Below are 13,813 nucleotides of genomic sequence, written 5' to 3' on the forward strand. Positions count from 1 at the left end.
GGAAAATGTCAATGGAAAGTTTATGCTGCGTCTCTTCATAATGAGTCGATGTGGAGGATTACGAAGTACACGAACACCCATGTTTGTGTGCCTAATGGAGAATGTGAGATGTTTAAGGTCCCAGTCATAGCTAGGTTATTTCTTGATAAGATTAGAGAAGAACCAGATTATTACATGCCTTTAAAGATGGAACAGACCATAATGGAGAAGTGGAAGATATCAGCTACGAGAGGTCAATGTCAAGCTGCTAGGAGAAAGGCATTGGCATGGATAGCGAGTGAATATGACACTCAATTTGAACGTCTTCGAGACTATGGAGCTGAGATATTGGAAGCAAATCAAGGGTCTGTGGTAGAGATTGATACGGTGAAGAATGACGCTGGTCATGATGTGTTTAAGCGATTCTATGTCTGCTTTGATGTTCTTAGGAAAACATGGAAAAAAACCTGCAGGCCACTAATTGGGGTTGATGGTTGCTTCTTGAAGGAAAAGATTAAGGGTCAGTTGTTGGTGGCTTTAGGAAGAGATGCAGACAATGCTATCTATCCAATAGCATGGAGTGTTGTTCAGGTTGAGAACACAGATAATTGGAGCTGGTTTGTGAATAGGCTGAAGATAGACTTGGAGTTAGGTGATGGAGATGGTTACATTATGGTTTCTGATCGCCAAAAGGTTTTTTTTTTTTGTTATGTTTTATGCTTTGTGTGATTTGGATCAGTTTCTAATGAATTTAACTTTGTTTCAGGGATTGATTAAGGCTGTTGAGTTAGAATTACCAAAGATTGAGCATCGTAAATGTGTTAGGCACATTTATGGTAACCTAAAGAAGACTCATCCAGACAAGAAGCAATTGAAGAAACTGCTTTGGGATCTAGCTTGGAGCTACAACACTAGAGATTACGAAGAGAGATTGGAGAGGATTCACGCATATGATAGCAAGGTCTATGAAGATGTCATGAAGACTAAACCAAAGACATGGTGTAGGGCATTCCACAAGATTGGCAGCTATTGTGAGGATGTTGAAAACAACTCAGTGGAGTCTTTCAACAATACAATCAACAAGGCGAGAGAGAAACCATTTGTGGCTATGTTGGAGACTGTTAGAAGGCTTGCCATGGTTCGAATTGCTAAACGGTCTGCTATTTCTTATTCACATGAAGGTTAGTAAGACTACACTCTTATTCTTATTCATTTATATGTTTTATTCTAATTCATTTATATGTACTCTATATGGTCGGATGTGGCAGGATTATGCACTCCTTATGTGACCCGTTTCCTTGCTGATGAGCATAAGGCAGCTTCTACATGCTTTGTATCTCCCAGCACAAATGGAGCGTATGAAGTTTACTTGGGATACGATAAACACCGAGTTTGTTTAAATGCCAGAACTTGTACCTGCATGAAGTTTCAGATTTGTGGAATCCCATGCGAACATGCTTACGGACTGATGATCAAGAAGACATTGGTAGCTGAAGACTATGTGTGTGAATGGTTCAGAACTGCTAAGTGGAGACAGAACTACACAGACGGGCTTGTTCCACAAAGAGGTCCACGCTTTTGGCCTTCCACTGGGGGTGAGAATGTGTATCCACCTCCAAAGCCGGACGATGAGAAGATCGACAAGAAGAGGAAGAAAGGTGTTAATGAGTCACCTACCAAGAAGCAACCAAAGCAAAAGAAAAGAATCATGCATTGTGGGATTTGTGGTGCAGCTGATCATAACTGTAGGTACCACCAGAAGAAGAAGAATAAGAAGAATACAACACAAGTGGAATCTTCTCAAGGTTGTCTCACTCAAGAGAAATAATGTGGGATGGAGGATTAGCATAAGTAGGACTGTTTTTTTTTTGGTTTTATGACCTGTTTCAGAACATATCTTGTTTTGCCTTAGTATGGTCAAGTCCAATCTTTTGAACCTTATTATTAACTATGTAAGGATGTACTCTTCCCTTTTGAACATGAATGTATTTTGAAACAAGATAACATCATCTCTTAAAAACATTTTGTCTCATACAAAACAAACATAGAAAACAACATACAATGTCATCATATTAGCTTAACTAGACCAAATATGATCATACAACCTAATACTAAAACAATTATCATCCTATTCATCCTAAATTTAAATTCAGCTTTTACATCTTCAATCCTCTCAAATATCTCTTTCTCAAGCTCCATTTGCATCTTCTTCTCAACTTTCATTGTCTCTGATATGAACTCTTTCATTGCCTCCACCTCATCCAACAAAGCCTCATCGACCCACTTGAAAACGTGATTGTCATTCATAAGCTACACCATGGACAATTCATTTGGTTATCGTTTAGAACCTTATCAATATTCATAAGCCAAATAATAAGTTCTACTTCGTATTACCTTATTTCCAGTTGCATACACACAACGAAAGTATCGTCGATTTGGGTTATGGTCGGATTTTGACATTTTGGCCACAATTGCTTCTCCACACCAGCATCTCTTAGGTACACCAACAACTCTACCTCTTTCGCGGACATTTGTCGACCTACTCGAAGACCCAGAAATATTACTCATGATTTTGAGAGAAAAAGACAGAAATTTGGATCTTTTCAATTTAGATTTTTAGGGTTCTTAGTGGAGTAAGAATTTGGGGGTTTTCGTTTTAAAAGAAAGAAGAAGAAGTAATCGGGTCGGGTTCTAAATGTTACCCGGTTATAAATTGCTTCCAGACCGGTTTAAGATGGATTTCTATCGGGTTTACTAACAAAACCGTGTAAACCCAGACGGATGGGGAAATAGACATAGAAGTATTAATTCGGGGGGAAATAGAAAGAGGATATAAGATGGAAGGGGTTCTATTAGGAGGTCAAAGTTCAAGGGATATTCGGTACGATATGGTAGTTTTGAGGGGTAAATATAATCAAACTTTACTGTTGATTAAAAATTCAAAATATTGGACTTTTATGTTATTTAGGTTTAGATACTCTTTCTATGAATTATCAAGTGTTTAACAACAGTATAAACATCTATAAGATTGTGTCAATATATATATATATATATATATATATATTATCTCAGAGTGTTTATAACCCATTTAAGAATAGTAAAGTTTATTAACCTTAATCTGACGTGGATTAGACTATCTATGGGTTGATTTCAGTCATCTTTTACATGAGTCATGACTTTCAAATGTTACAGTCCAGTCATGTTTTTCAGACTTGGTGTTATGTTTGTCGGTGCTTCAAAAATAATTTTTTGCCTTCTTTTTTAGCAAACTGATAATTATATAATTTTGACTATTTTTTTTCTTTTTTTTTTGTCAGTAGATTAAAGAATTCGGATGATTAATAATCGATAATTTTAACCTCGTAATTCATATATAAAAAAAACTGAATTTGAATTTAAATTAATTTAATTTAATTTGTTTCATTAAGTCAATTAGTCATGATCATATGAAAGCTACACAACAACTAAATTGTTTTTAAATTATATGGCATGCCTGAATTAATCTACTTGAAAATATCAAATATTTAATAAACGGACCCGAAACTCTCCATTTGCAATAAACGGACTGACTCATTGTAATTTTGCCATCTGAACAATGACCGACAATCTATATAATTGTTTATTAATGTCGTGTATCAAAGATTAAAAAAGGGTGAATTTGCGTAGTGACCAATTTCTGATAACATATTAAGAATATAGCACACTTAATCCAGATTACCATTTTAGGTCCAAGTGGCATACACGCGCATGCAAGGTGGTGGTTTTTGGAGTGGACATGGCATGCTACTCGGCTATGTTTCTAGTGACCAAGCTTAAATGAAATTATGTCAAATCATTAACATAACTGTGAGTTAATATTTACAGTTCAAATTTTAATTTACAGAGCAAAGACGAACCTGTTCTTTCTTCCTTACATAGAGTAGTCAGGTCGCCTTAACAGTGCTGTAAAAACTGGAAGTGTATTCAAGTACTTTTTTAGGAAGGTCCATCACTAGTTTCGTCTCAACATCTTCTAGTAACCCCGAGCAGGTTAGGTTTCACGAAAGCTAGTATGTTACACCGAATTGAAATTGACAACGGTCCATCGCATACCATATGGGGTTTAGTATCAGCTCTGTACTAGGGTTTAGTGTTGTCAAATATAGGGTAGTAAACCGTTTGTTCAGCAATCCTATGTTTGTATAGTTTCGTCGCAGAAACTTGAACCTTATAGTCCTTGATATGAAACAGTCTATGCCATACTTTTACACTTGGTTTATGTGAGGTACTAAACCCTACAAGATCATATATTGACAACCCAAATGTAGATGTTAACATTTGTGGATCCAAACATTTCTGCCAAACCGTAAACAAACCAAAACCGGTTAAACACTAATCAATTGGGGTTTAGTGACTACTTTTCACTAGGGTTTAGTGTTGTCAAAGGCAGGGGTATCAACCTTCTGTTTATCAAAACTGTGTTTGATACAAGCTCTATATCATTCAATACAAACAATTGTAAAACCATGCTGGAACCAATTCTAGTATCGGAAACATACATAGTTTAATATCAAACAGTATATGTAAAACATGAACATTGATTAATGTTTGACACTAAACCCTACAAGATAATAATTTGCCAACCCATACCAAACAATTAACAAGTCTACTCTAAGTGGTCGTCTTAACGGGCAGTAAAAACCTGAACACACTATGAGGTTTTGTTACTACATACATTGTATATAGTATAGGAAAAGTGAAAATGGCATGGTTTACTATAGCGATTAATATAGAATAGGACAGCAATAACCATTCCATTAAATTCATTGAGCTATACAGGTTTCAAATCCACGAAACGAAAAGTATCAATAATAAGGAATAAGGAATCAAAGTGTACTCAAACTAAACCGAATGGTCAATCATGAGACATCAAATATTCGACTACTCTATTGCGACAAACAGATACTCCACATATTACGGTCGCTGTGGAGTTGGAGAAAACCACATATTACACTCGTTTTAGTTTTGAGACGAGTCACAAAACACCTAATCGGAAATCCTGACAACTACTACGCCCCCTCGCCGAATGGCAATTGACGCCGGTTTCTCAAAGAATCGTCGGCGAACACCTCGATTCCGTTTATATCTCTCGGACTCTGCAAGTAGGTTCCTCGCCGTCGAGCTTTTATTTTTTTCCGGAGCGGCGTAAAACAATATCCGCGAAGAGGTGTAACACGTCAGCCCTTGCTTCAGGCGGGATGCGAGACATATGTCTTTTCAACTTCAATAAGGTATAGATGAAAGAGAGAGTAGACAACTGTTGATTATGCAATAGGACTAAAGAGGTAAATAATATAGAAAATATAATCTCTATGCATTCTTAGTGGTTACAATAGTCAGTTGGTGAATTATAATTCATTTTATGGGTATATGATGCAATTTCCCATTAAAAAATCATTTGTTTTTTTTTTAACACAAAGTAACCAGTTGAGAGAAGTTATATAAAATAAAATTTGTAAACTTCACACTTGTGTAAATGGTACCGAAGTAGATAAGGCTTCTTTTACACATCTACTAAAGTTTCATATGTACATATCCATCCCTTCTTCTAATTACTAACCACACTAAAATATATAATATACGAAAAAAAAAAAACTTAATTGTCAAGCAATTAAAAATGGAAGTTTAAAGAAAAAGGAAAATCTTTCGGACAATAAACTTTTATGTTGAAAAATATATGTTAAGTAAGAAAAAAGCTTTAAGAATAAATTAAAACTATATTATAGATTAAATCTGATTTTTATGTGGAATAAAACCTATGTTTTCTGCCAATTATTGTCAAAACAAATATTAATTATAATTTTAAGACAAATTTGTGTCATTGTCAAAAATTTAAAAAACTAATCATATATTGCATAATTATATAATGACGAACGCGTTTAGGTAAAAAAAAAAAAAAAACAAAATTAACAAAGGCCTTCAAAGTCCCACTCATTTTGACAACAGACATCTCAGAGTTTTTATTACACTTTCCTCTTTTTGCCTCTCTTCTCCCACACTTCTCAAAGAACCAAAACCTTCTTCGTCGTGCTCCTCCCATCTTCCCAAATCGGAAAAAAAAAAAAAACATGCACGCCAAAACTGATTCCGAGGTAACAAGCATCGCAGCTTCATCACCAGCCAGATCTCCACGTAGACCAGTCTACTATGTCCAATCACCGTCACGCGACTCTCACGACGGAGAAAAAACCGCGACTTCGTTTCACTCAACTCCGGTGCTTAGTCCTATGGGATCTCCTCCGCATTCTCAATCATCTATGGGTCGTCACTCTCGCGAATCGTCTTCTAGCCGATTCTCAGGCTCTCTGAAACCTGGATCTAGAAAAGTCAACCCTAACGACGGTTCTAAACGGAAAGGTCACGGCGGAGAGAAGCAGTGGAAAGAGTGTGCTGTGATTGAAGAAGAAGGTTTGTTAGATGATGGTGATAGAGACGGTGGTGTTCCTCGTCGCTGCTATGTTTTGGCTTTCATCGTTGGTTTCTTCATTCTCTTTGGTCTCTTCTCTTTGATTCTTTACGGTGCTGCTAAACCTCAGAAACCTAAGATCACTGTCAAGGTGAGTTTCAATTTTAGCTCATTTCTTAGTTGATTCAGATCTTGAAATGTTGAATTCAGATTTGTGTTTCTTGCTCTAATTTAACAGATCTTTAGAGATTTAAGCGTTTAAAGTCAAGTTTAGATACTAAATTTGTTAGATCTGAGCTGAACTGTTTGAGTTTTTGGTGATTTGGAATTTTTTTTGCAGAGTATAACGTTTGAGACGCTTAAGGTCCAAGCTGGTCAAGATGCTGGTGGTGTAGGAACTGATATGATCACAATGAACGCTACTCTGAGAATGTTGTATAAGAACACTGGAACATTCTTTGGTGTTCATGTTACCTCTACTCCTATTGATCTTAGCTTCTCTCAGATCAAAATCGGTTCCGGATCCGTAAGTTTTCTCCAATTCCATTGAATATATAGTAGTGTTGATTTGTCGATTGTTATGAATCATATGACCAAATGGGTTTTGGATTGTGAAATGCAGATCAAGAAATTTTATCAGTCAAGGAATAGTCACAGTACAGTGGTGGTGCATGTGACAGGAGAGAAGATTCCATTATATGGAAGTGGTTCGACTTTACTTCCACCGGCGCCTCCAGCTCCACTACCCAAACCAAAGAAGAAGAAAGGAGCTCCTGTTGTTATTCCTGACCCGCCAGCACCACCAGCACCGGTGCCAATGACGCTCAGTTTCATTGTTCGGTCACGGGCTTACGTGTTGGGGAAGTTAGTGCAGCCAAAGTTCTACAAGAAGATAGAGTGTGACATCAACTTCGAACACAAGAATCTTAACAAGCATATAGCCATCACCAAGAATTGCACCGTCACTACAGTTTGAAGAGAGAGAACCTGAAGGAAAAAAATTAGTAGGCGCAAAAACGATGTCGTATAGTGTAACGTGATTTACAGCTCAACGGGCAGTATTTTGGGTTGTCTGGGGCAGCTACGTAGAGGTGCCCGAAGGAGAGAAGAAGCATCGAATCGTCGGTGGCCTTTACTTTAATTTATTTACATGAGTGGTTTATATCTGTCTGTGGAAAATATATTAATTTTATTATTGTGTGTACGATTGCACTGGAAAAACACGAGGAAATCACATTTTATTTATTTTTTTGTTTCTTTTTTAAATATGTGAATTCTTAAGTCTAAATTACGAGGATCTTTATAGAAACAGAATTACCTACTTTGAAAAGCAAAACGTACTACTTGACAATCACCTCTTGAATTCTTGTTTTTTTCTCTCTCTAGTATGTAGCAACTGTAACCATTTTTTTGTTTGTTTCTGTAACCAAATCTTTACTAAGCTCAACCGTTTAAGTGTAACACTAATGTTGTTATAAATTTTAACACATAAGATTGGATTGCGTTGTGTTCTTTTATATTTAGGTATTTCCGAAGCTAACCATCATGAAGCACTATCGCACACAATATGTCGATCAAGGATTTAAACATAATAAAAGACGTTAGCTAAAGATCGCTAAATGCAGGATATATGTGTAATTGCCTCTTCTTTATGTTAGACAACATATATAAACACAAATCTTGAATTCTTACTGTATATTTCCACTTATGTGAGCCAAAGATCCCTAAAAACAGTTTTGTATGATCATCTATTTCAGTACTAGTTTAAGCTTCCTATAATAAGCAAACTTATGCTTCTGAATTTAACTTTAAAAAAATATATATTTTGCCCTATCTTAATAAGATTAATACTATTACAAGAACACCTACAACGGATATGATATAATGATTACTCTTCTTCATCAACATCTTCTTCATCTTTTTCAGTTCGCTTGTGCGAATTTTTATCTTCGATGTAGGACACTAACTCAATAAATACTTAGGTATTAAGTTTTGAAGAAAAAGATACTAACTGAATAAAACTAAATTCTCATTAAGCTGTAAATGTGTGATTACCACAGTTTATATACAAGAGTATGATTAAGTGAAATGAGGCTTAATCCTACATAAACTATATAACATACTAAACCGGTTAATTAAACCAGGTATCTGTCCTAATACACCCCCCTCAAGCCGGTGAAACAGAACAGTGTGAAGGATGGAAGAGGCTTGATATAGACATACGGCCAAGGAAAGAGTAAAAGGGTCCAGGCTGAAGAGCCTTTGTCAAGATGTCAGCATGTTGATTCGCACTGGAAACACTGAACAACTTCAAGAAGCCATTCTTCATCTGATCTCTAACTATGTGACAATCTATTTCAATGTGTTTCGTTCTCTCATGAAATACAGGATTAGTCGCAATGTGTATGGTTGGCTTATTATTGCAGAACAACTTTGCAGGAGATGTATCAGTGATCTTCAAGTCTGTAAGTAGCTGATTTAACCACAAAAGTTCCCAAGTGGCGAGAGCCATACTTCGATACTCAGACTCGGTACTACTACGACTAGTCACCTGTTACTTCTTAGATTTCCAACTAATCAAGCTCTTGCCCAGATAAACACAAAAACCAGATATCGACCGTATAATCTCAGGACAAGTACCCCAATCCGCATCAGAAAAAGCATTAAGGCAAGGTTCTGAGTTAGCAGCATAGAAGAGGCCTTAGCCAGGATTACCTTTGATATAGTGGCAAATCTGATATGCAGCCTGAAGATGTGTATCCGTAGGACAAGAGAGAAATTGGCTCAGGTTGTGGACTGCAAAGGTAATATCGGGCCGAGTGATGGTAAGATAAAGCAACCGGCCAATGAGTTCTCTATATGATGTTGTCTGAGCCGGTTCAAGAGGAGTTCCCGTGTCCTTTGTCAGATGCACGTTAGGATTCATTGGCACACTGCAAGGCTTGCAAGCCAACAAGCCAGTCGAAGCCAATTTATCAAGAGCATATTTGCGTTGACAAACAGAGATTCCAGAGCTGTTACGGGCAATTTCTAGCCCCAAGAAGAACTTAGGTGCTCTCATATCCTTGATTTTGAAAGCAGCATGTAGAACAACCTTAAGATCATGTAAATCTACATCATTGTTAGATGCAATCATGATGTCATCAACGTACACCAAGAGAGCAATAAATCGTGTCCATCGTTGTCTAACAAACAGAGTATTATCACTAGGACACTGAGTGAAGCCTGCTTTGAGAATAACACTAGAGAAGCAATGGTACCACTGGCGAGAAGCCTGCTTTAAACCATAAAGGGATTTATGGAGCCGACAAACCGCATTAGGAGGAAGAGGAGCACCACCTTTGGGAGTATAGCCTTGAGGTAAACTCATGTAGATCTCTTCATCCAAGCTTCCATGAAGAAAAGCGTTAGTCACATCCATCTGTGTAAGTGTCCAGCCATGTATAGCAGCCAAACCAAAAACAAGTTTCACACTTGCTAGTTTAGTTACGGGAGAGAAGGTATCAATATAATCGATCCCCTTCATCTGAGTATACCCTTTAGCTACGAGGCGAGCTTTATAACGGTCAATAGATCCATCTGGGTTATATTTGATAGTATAAACCCATTTACACCCTATCACTGTCTTACCAGGGGGTAAAGATACAACACTCCAAGTACCAAGCAATTCAACGGCAACAATCTCCACATCCATTGCCTTGGGAAAATGAGGATGAGCCATAGCTTGCTTAAAATTCTGTGGTTCTGATTCAATTGAGCATGAAAGAACAAAAGACTGATACGAAGGACTCAATTTGGAGTAAGTAAGAACATAAGAAAGAGGATAAACAACAAGAGGATCTAGATCAAGAAAAGTATCAGAAATTTGTGTAAAATTGAAATGAGCAACAATAGAACATGAATCAGGAGTAGAAAGATCAAGAGAAGTAAGATGAGAAAAGAGGTTTTCGTAAGATTGCAATGATAGTCAGATAAGTAACCTGGAGCCTTAGCTTGCCGTCGTGGTCTATCATTGTGTTGTGCAACCTGTCCTGTGGCAGCTGTAGCAGTCTCATCCGGTGTAGCAACAGCAGTAGAGGATGACAAGGATGATGATGCAGAGACAGGAAGTGGTGCAGGTGAGGACAATTGTGTATCATCAATCAATTCAATCTCACTAGAAACATGTAATGGTAGAATCGATTTACTAAACAAATCAATAGTAGGTAGAGATGGAGTAACATTTTTGAAAGGAAAAATATGTTCATGAAAAAAGATGTTACGAGTGATATGAATCGTATTAATCTCAAGATTAAGGACCTTATACCCTTTATAACCAGATGGATAACCTAAGAATACAGATGGCTCAGCTCTAGGTGTGAATCTGTTTCTATCCTTAGCCAAAGTAGAAGCATAACATAAGCATCCAAAAGATCTCAGGAAACTATAATCTGGTTTATGTTTAAAAAACTTTTCATAAGGGGAAATTTTGTCCAAAACCAAAGAAGGTGTTCGATTGATTAAGAAAACAGCAGTGTGAATGCAATCAGACCAGTAACACAAAGGAACATTGGACTGAAACAAGAGAGCACGAGCAACATTAAGAAGATGCTGATGTTTATGTTCCACAACAGAGTTTTGTTGGGGAGTATAAGGACAAGAAAAATGATGTATCATGCCATGATCCTTAACTAATTGAGTAAAACCAAGCTCAGGAGCATTATCACTATAGATGGCTTTTATAACATAATTATAATGTGTTTGAACATGTTTAATAAAAGATGGAAAGATAGAAAGAACATCATTTTTATTCCTCATCATATAAATCCAGGTGATGCGAGTACAATCGTCTACAATGGTGAGAAAATAGCGATATCCTTCTACAGATTCTACTGAAAAAGGCCCCCAAGTATCTAAATGAATGAAATCAAAAGGTAATTGTGAAAGATTACTCCGAGAAACAAATGGTAACTTCTTTTGTTTAGCTAATGANCATACTAAACCGGTTAATTAAACCAGGTATCTGTCCTAATACACCCCCCTCAAGCCGCTGAAACAGAACAGTGTGAAGGATGGAAGAGGCTTGATATAGACATACGGCCAAGGAAAGAGTAAAAGGGTCCAGGCTGAAGAGCCTTTGTCAAGATGTCAGCATGTTGATTCGCACTAGAAACACTGAACAACTTCAAGAAGCCATTCTTCATCTGATCTCTAAATGTGTGACAATCTATTTCAATGTGTTTCGTCCTCTCATGAAACACAGGATTAGTCGCAATGTGTATGGCCGACTTATTATCGCAGAACAACATTGCAGGAGATGTAACAGTGACCTTCAAGTCTGTAAGTAGCTGATTTAACCACAAAAGTTCACAAGTGGCGAGAGCCATACTTCGATACTCCGACTCGGTACTGCTACGACTAGTCACCTGTTGCTTCTTAGATTTCCAACTAATCAAGCTCTTGCCCAGATAAACACAAAAACCAGATATCGACCGTATAATCTCAGGACAAGTACCCCAATCCGCATCAGAAAAAGCATTAAGGCAAGGTTCTGAGTTAGCAGCATAGAAGAGGCCTTAGCCAGGATTACCTTTGATATAGTGGCAAATCTGATATGCAGCCTGAAGATGTGTATCCGTAGGACAAGAGAGAAATTGGCTCAGGTTGTGGACTGCAAAGGTAATATCGGGCCGAGTGATGGTAAGATAAAGCAACCGGCCAATGAGTTCTCTATATGATGTTGTCTGAGCCGGTTCAAGAGGAGTTCCCGTGTCCTTTGTCAGATGCACGTTAGGATTCATTGGCACACTGCAAGGCTTGCAAGCCAACAAGCCAGTCGAAGCCAATTTATCAAGAGCATATTTGCGTTGACAAACAGAGATTCCAGAGCTGTTACGGGCAATTTCTAGCCCCAAGAAGAACTTAGGTGCTCTCATATCCTTGATTTTGAAAGCAGCATGTAGAACAACCTTAAGATCATGTAAATCTACATCATTGTTAGATGCAATCATGATGTCATCAACGTACACCAAGAGAGCAATAAATCGTGTCCATCGTTGTCTAACAAACAGAGTATTATCACTAGGACACTGAGTGAAGCCTGCTTTGAGAATAACACTAGAGAAGCAATGGTACCACTGGCGAGAAGCCTGCTTTAAACCATAAAGGGATTTATGGAGCCGACAAACCGCATTAGGAGGAAGAGGAGCACCACCTTTGGGAGTATAGCCTTGAGGTAAACTCATGTAGGTCTCTTCATCCAAGCTTCCATGAAGAAAAGCGTTAGTCACATCCATCTGTGTAAGTGTCCAGCCATGTATAGCAGCCAAACCAAAAACAAGTTTCACACTTGCTAGTTTAGTTACGGGAGAGAAGGTATCAATATAATCGATCCCCTTCATCTGAGTATACCCTTTAGCTACGAGGCGAGCTTTATAACGGTCAATAGATCCATCTGGGTTATATTTGATAGTATAAACCCATTTACACCCTATCACTGTCTTACCAGGGGGTAAAGATACAACACTCCAAGTACCAAGCAATTCAACGGCAACAATCTCCACATCCATTGCCTTGGGAAAATGAGGATGAGCCATAGCTTGCTTAAAATTCTGTGGTTCTGATTCAATTGAGCATGAAAGAACAAAAGACTGATACGAAGGACTCAATTTGGAGTAAGTAAGAACATAAGAAAGAGGATAAACAACAAGAGGATCTAGATCAAGAAAAGTATCAGAAATTTGTGTAAAATTGAAATGAGCAACAATAGAACATGAATCAGGAGTAGAAAGATCAAGAGAAGTAAGATGAGAAAAGAGGTTTTCGTAAGATTGCAATGATAGTCAGATAAGTAACCTGGAGCCTTAGCTTGCCGTCGTGGTCTATCATTGTGTTGTGCAACCTGTCCTGTGGCAGCTGTAGCAGTCTCATCCGGTGTAGCAACAGCAGTAGAGGATGACAAGGATGATGATGCAGAGACAGGAAGTGGTGCAGGTGAGGACAATTGTGTATCATCAATCAATTCAATCTCACTAGAAACATGTAATGGTAGAATCGATTTACTAAACAAATCAATAGTAGGTAGAGATGGAGTAACATTTTTGAAAGGAAAAATATGTTCATGAAAAAAGATGTTACGAGTGATATGAATCGTATTAATCTCAAGATTAAGGACCTTATACCCTTTATAACCAGATGGATAACCTAAGAATACAGATGGCTCAGCTCTAGGTGTGAATCTGTTTCTATCCTTAGCCAAAGTAGAAGCATAACATAAGCATCCAAAAGATCTCAGGAAACTATAATCTGGTTTATGTTTAAAAAACTTTTCATAAGGGGAAATTTTGTCCAAAACCAAAGAAGGTGTTCGATTGATTAAGAAAACAGCAGTGTGAATGCAATCAGACCAGT

General features: G+C 37.6%; 2 protein-coding genes across 2 annotated transcripts; both read left to right on the plus strand.

Moving 5' to 3' along the window:
* Nucleotides 8-1,830, plus strand: LOC104779153. Its single transcript, XM_010503539.1, has 3 exons — nt 8-672; nt 746-1,160; nt 1,248-1,830. Exons 1-3 carry the CDS (start codon nt 49-51, stop codon nt 1,805-1,807), a joined length of 1,599 nt encoding a protein of 532 aa, XP_010501841.1. The 5' UTR covers nt 8-48; the 3' UTR covers nt 1,808-1,830.
* On the plus strand, nt 5,956-7,681 carry LOC104777627. The gene is made up of 3 exons (XM_010501907.2): nt 5,956-6,575; nt 6,765-6,950; nt 7,047-7,681. Exons 1-3 carry the CDS (start codon nt 6,087-6,089, stop codon nt 7,398-7,400), a joined length of 1,029 nt encoding a protein of 342 aa, XP_010500209.1. The 5' UTR covers nt 5,956-6,086; the 3' UTR covers nt 7,401-7,681.

Source organism: Camelina sativa, chromosome 3, assembly GCF_000633955.1.
Source record: "Camelina sativa cultivar DH55 chromosome 3, Cs, whole genome shotgun sequence".
NCBI classification, from domain to species: Eukaryota; Viridiplantae; Streptophyta; class Magnoliopsida; order Brassicales; family Brassicaceae; genus Camelina; species Camelina sativa.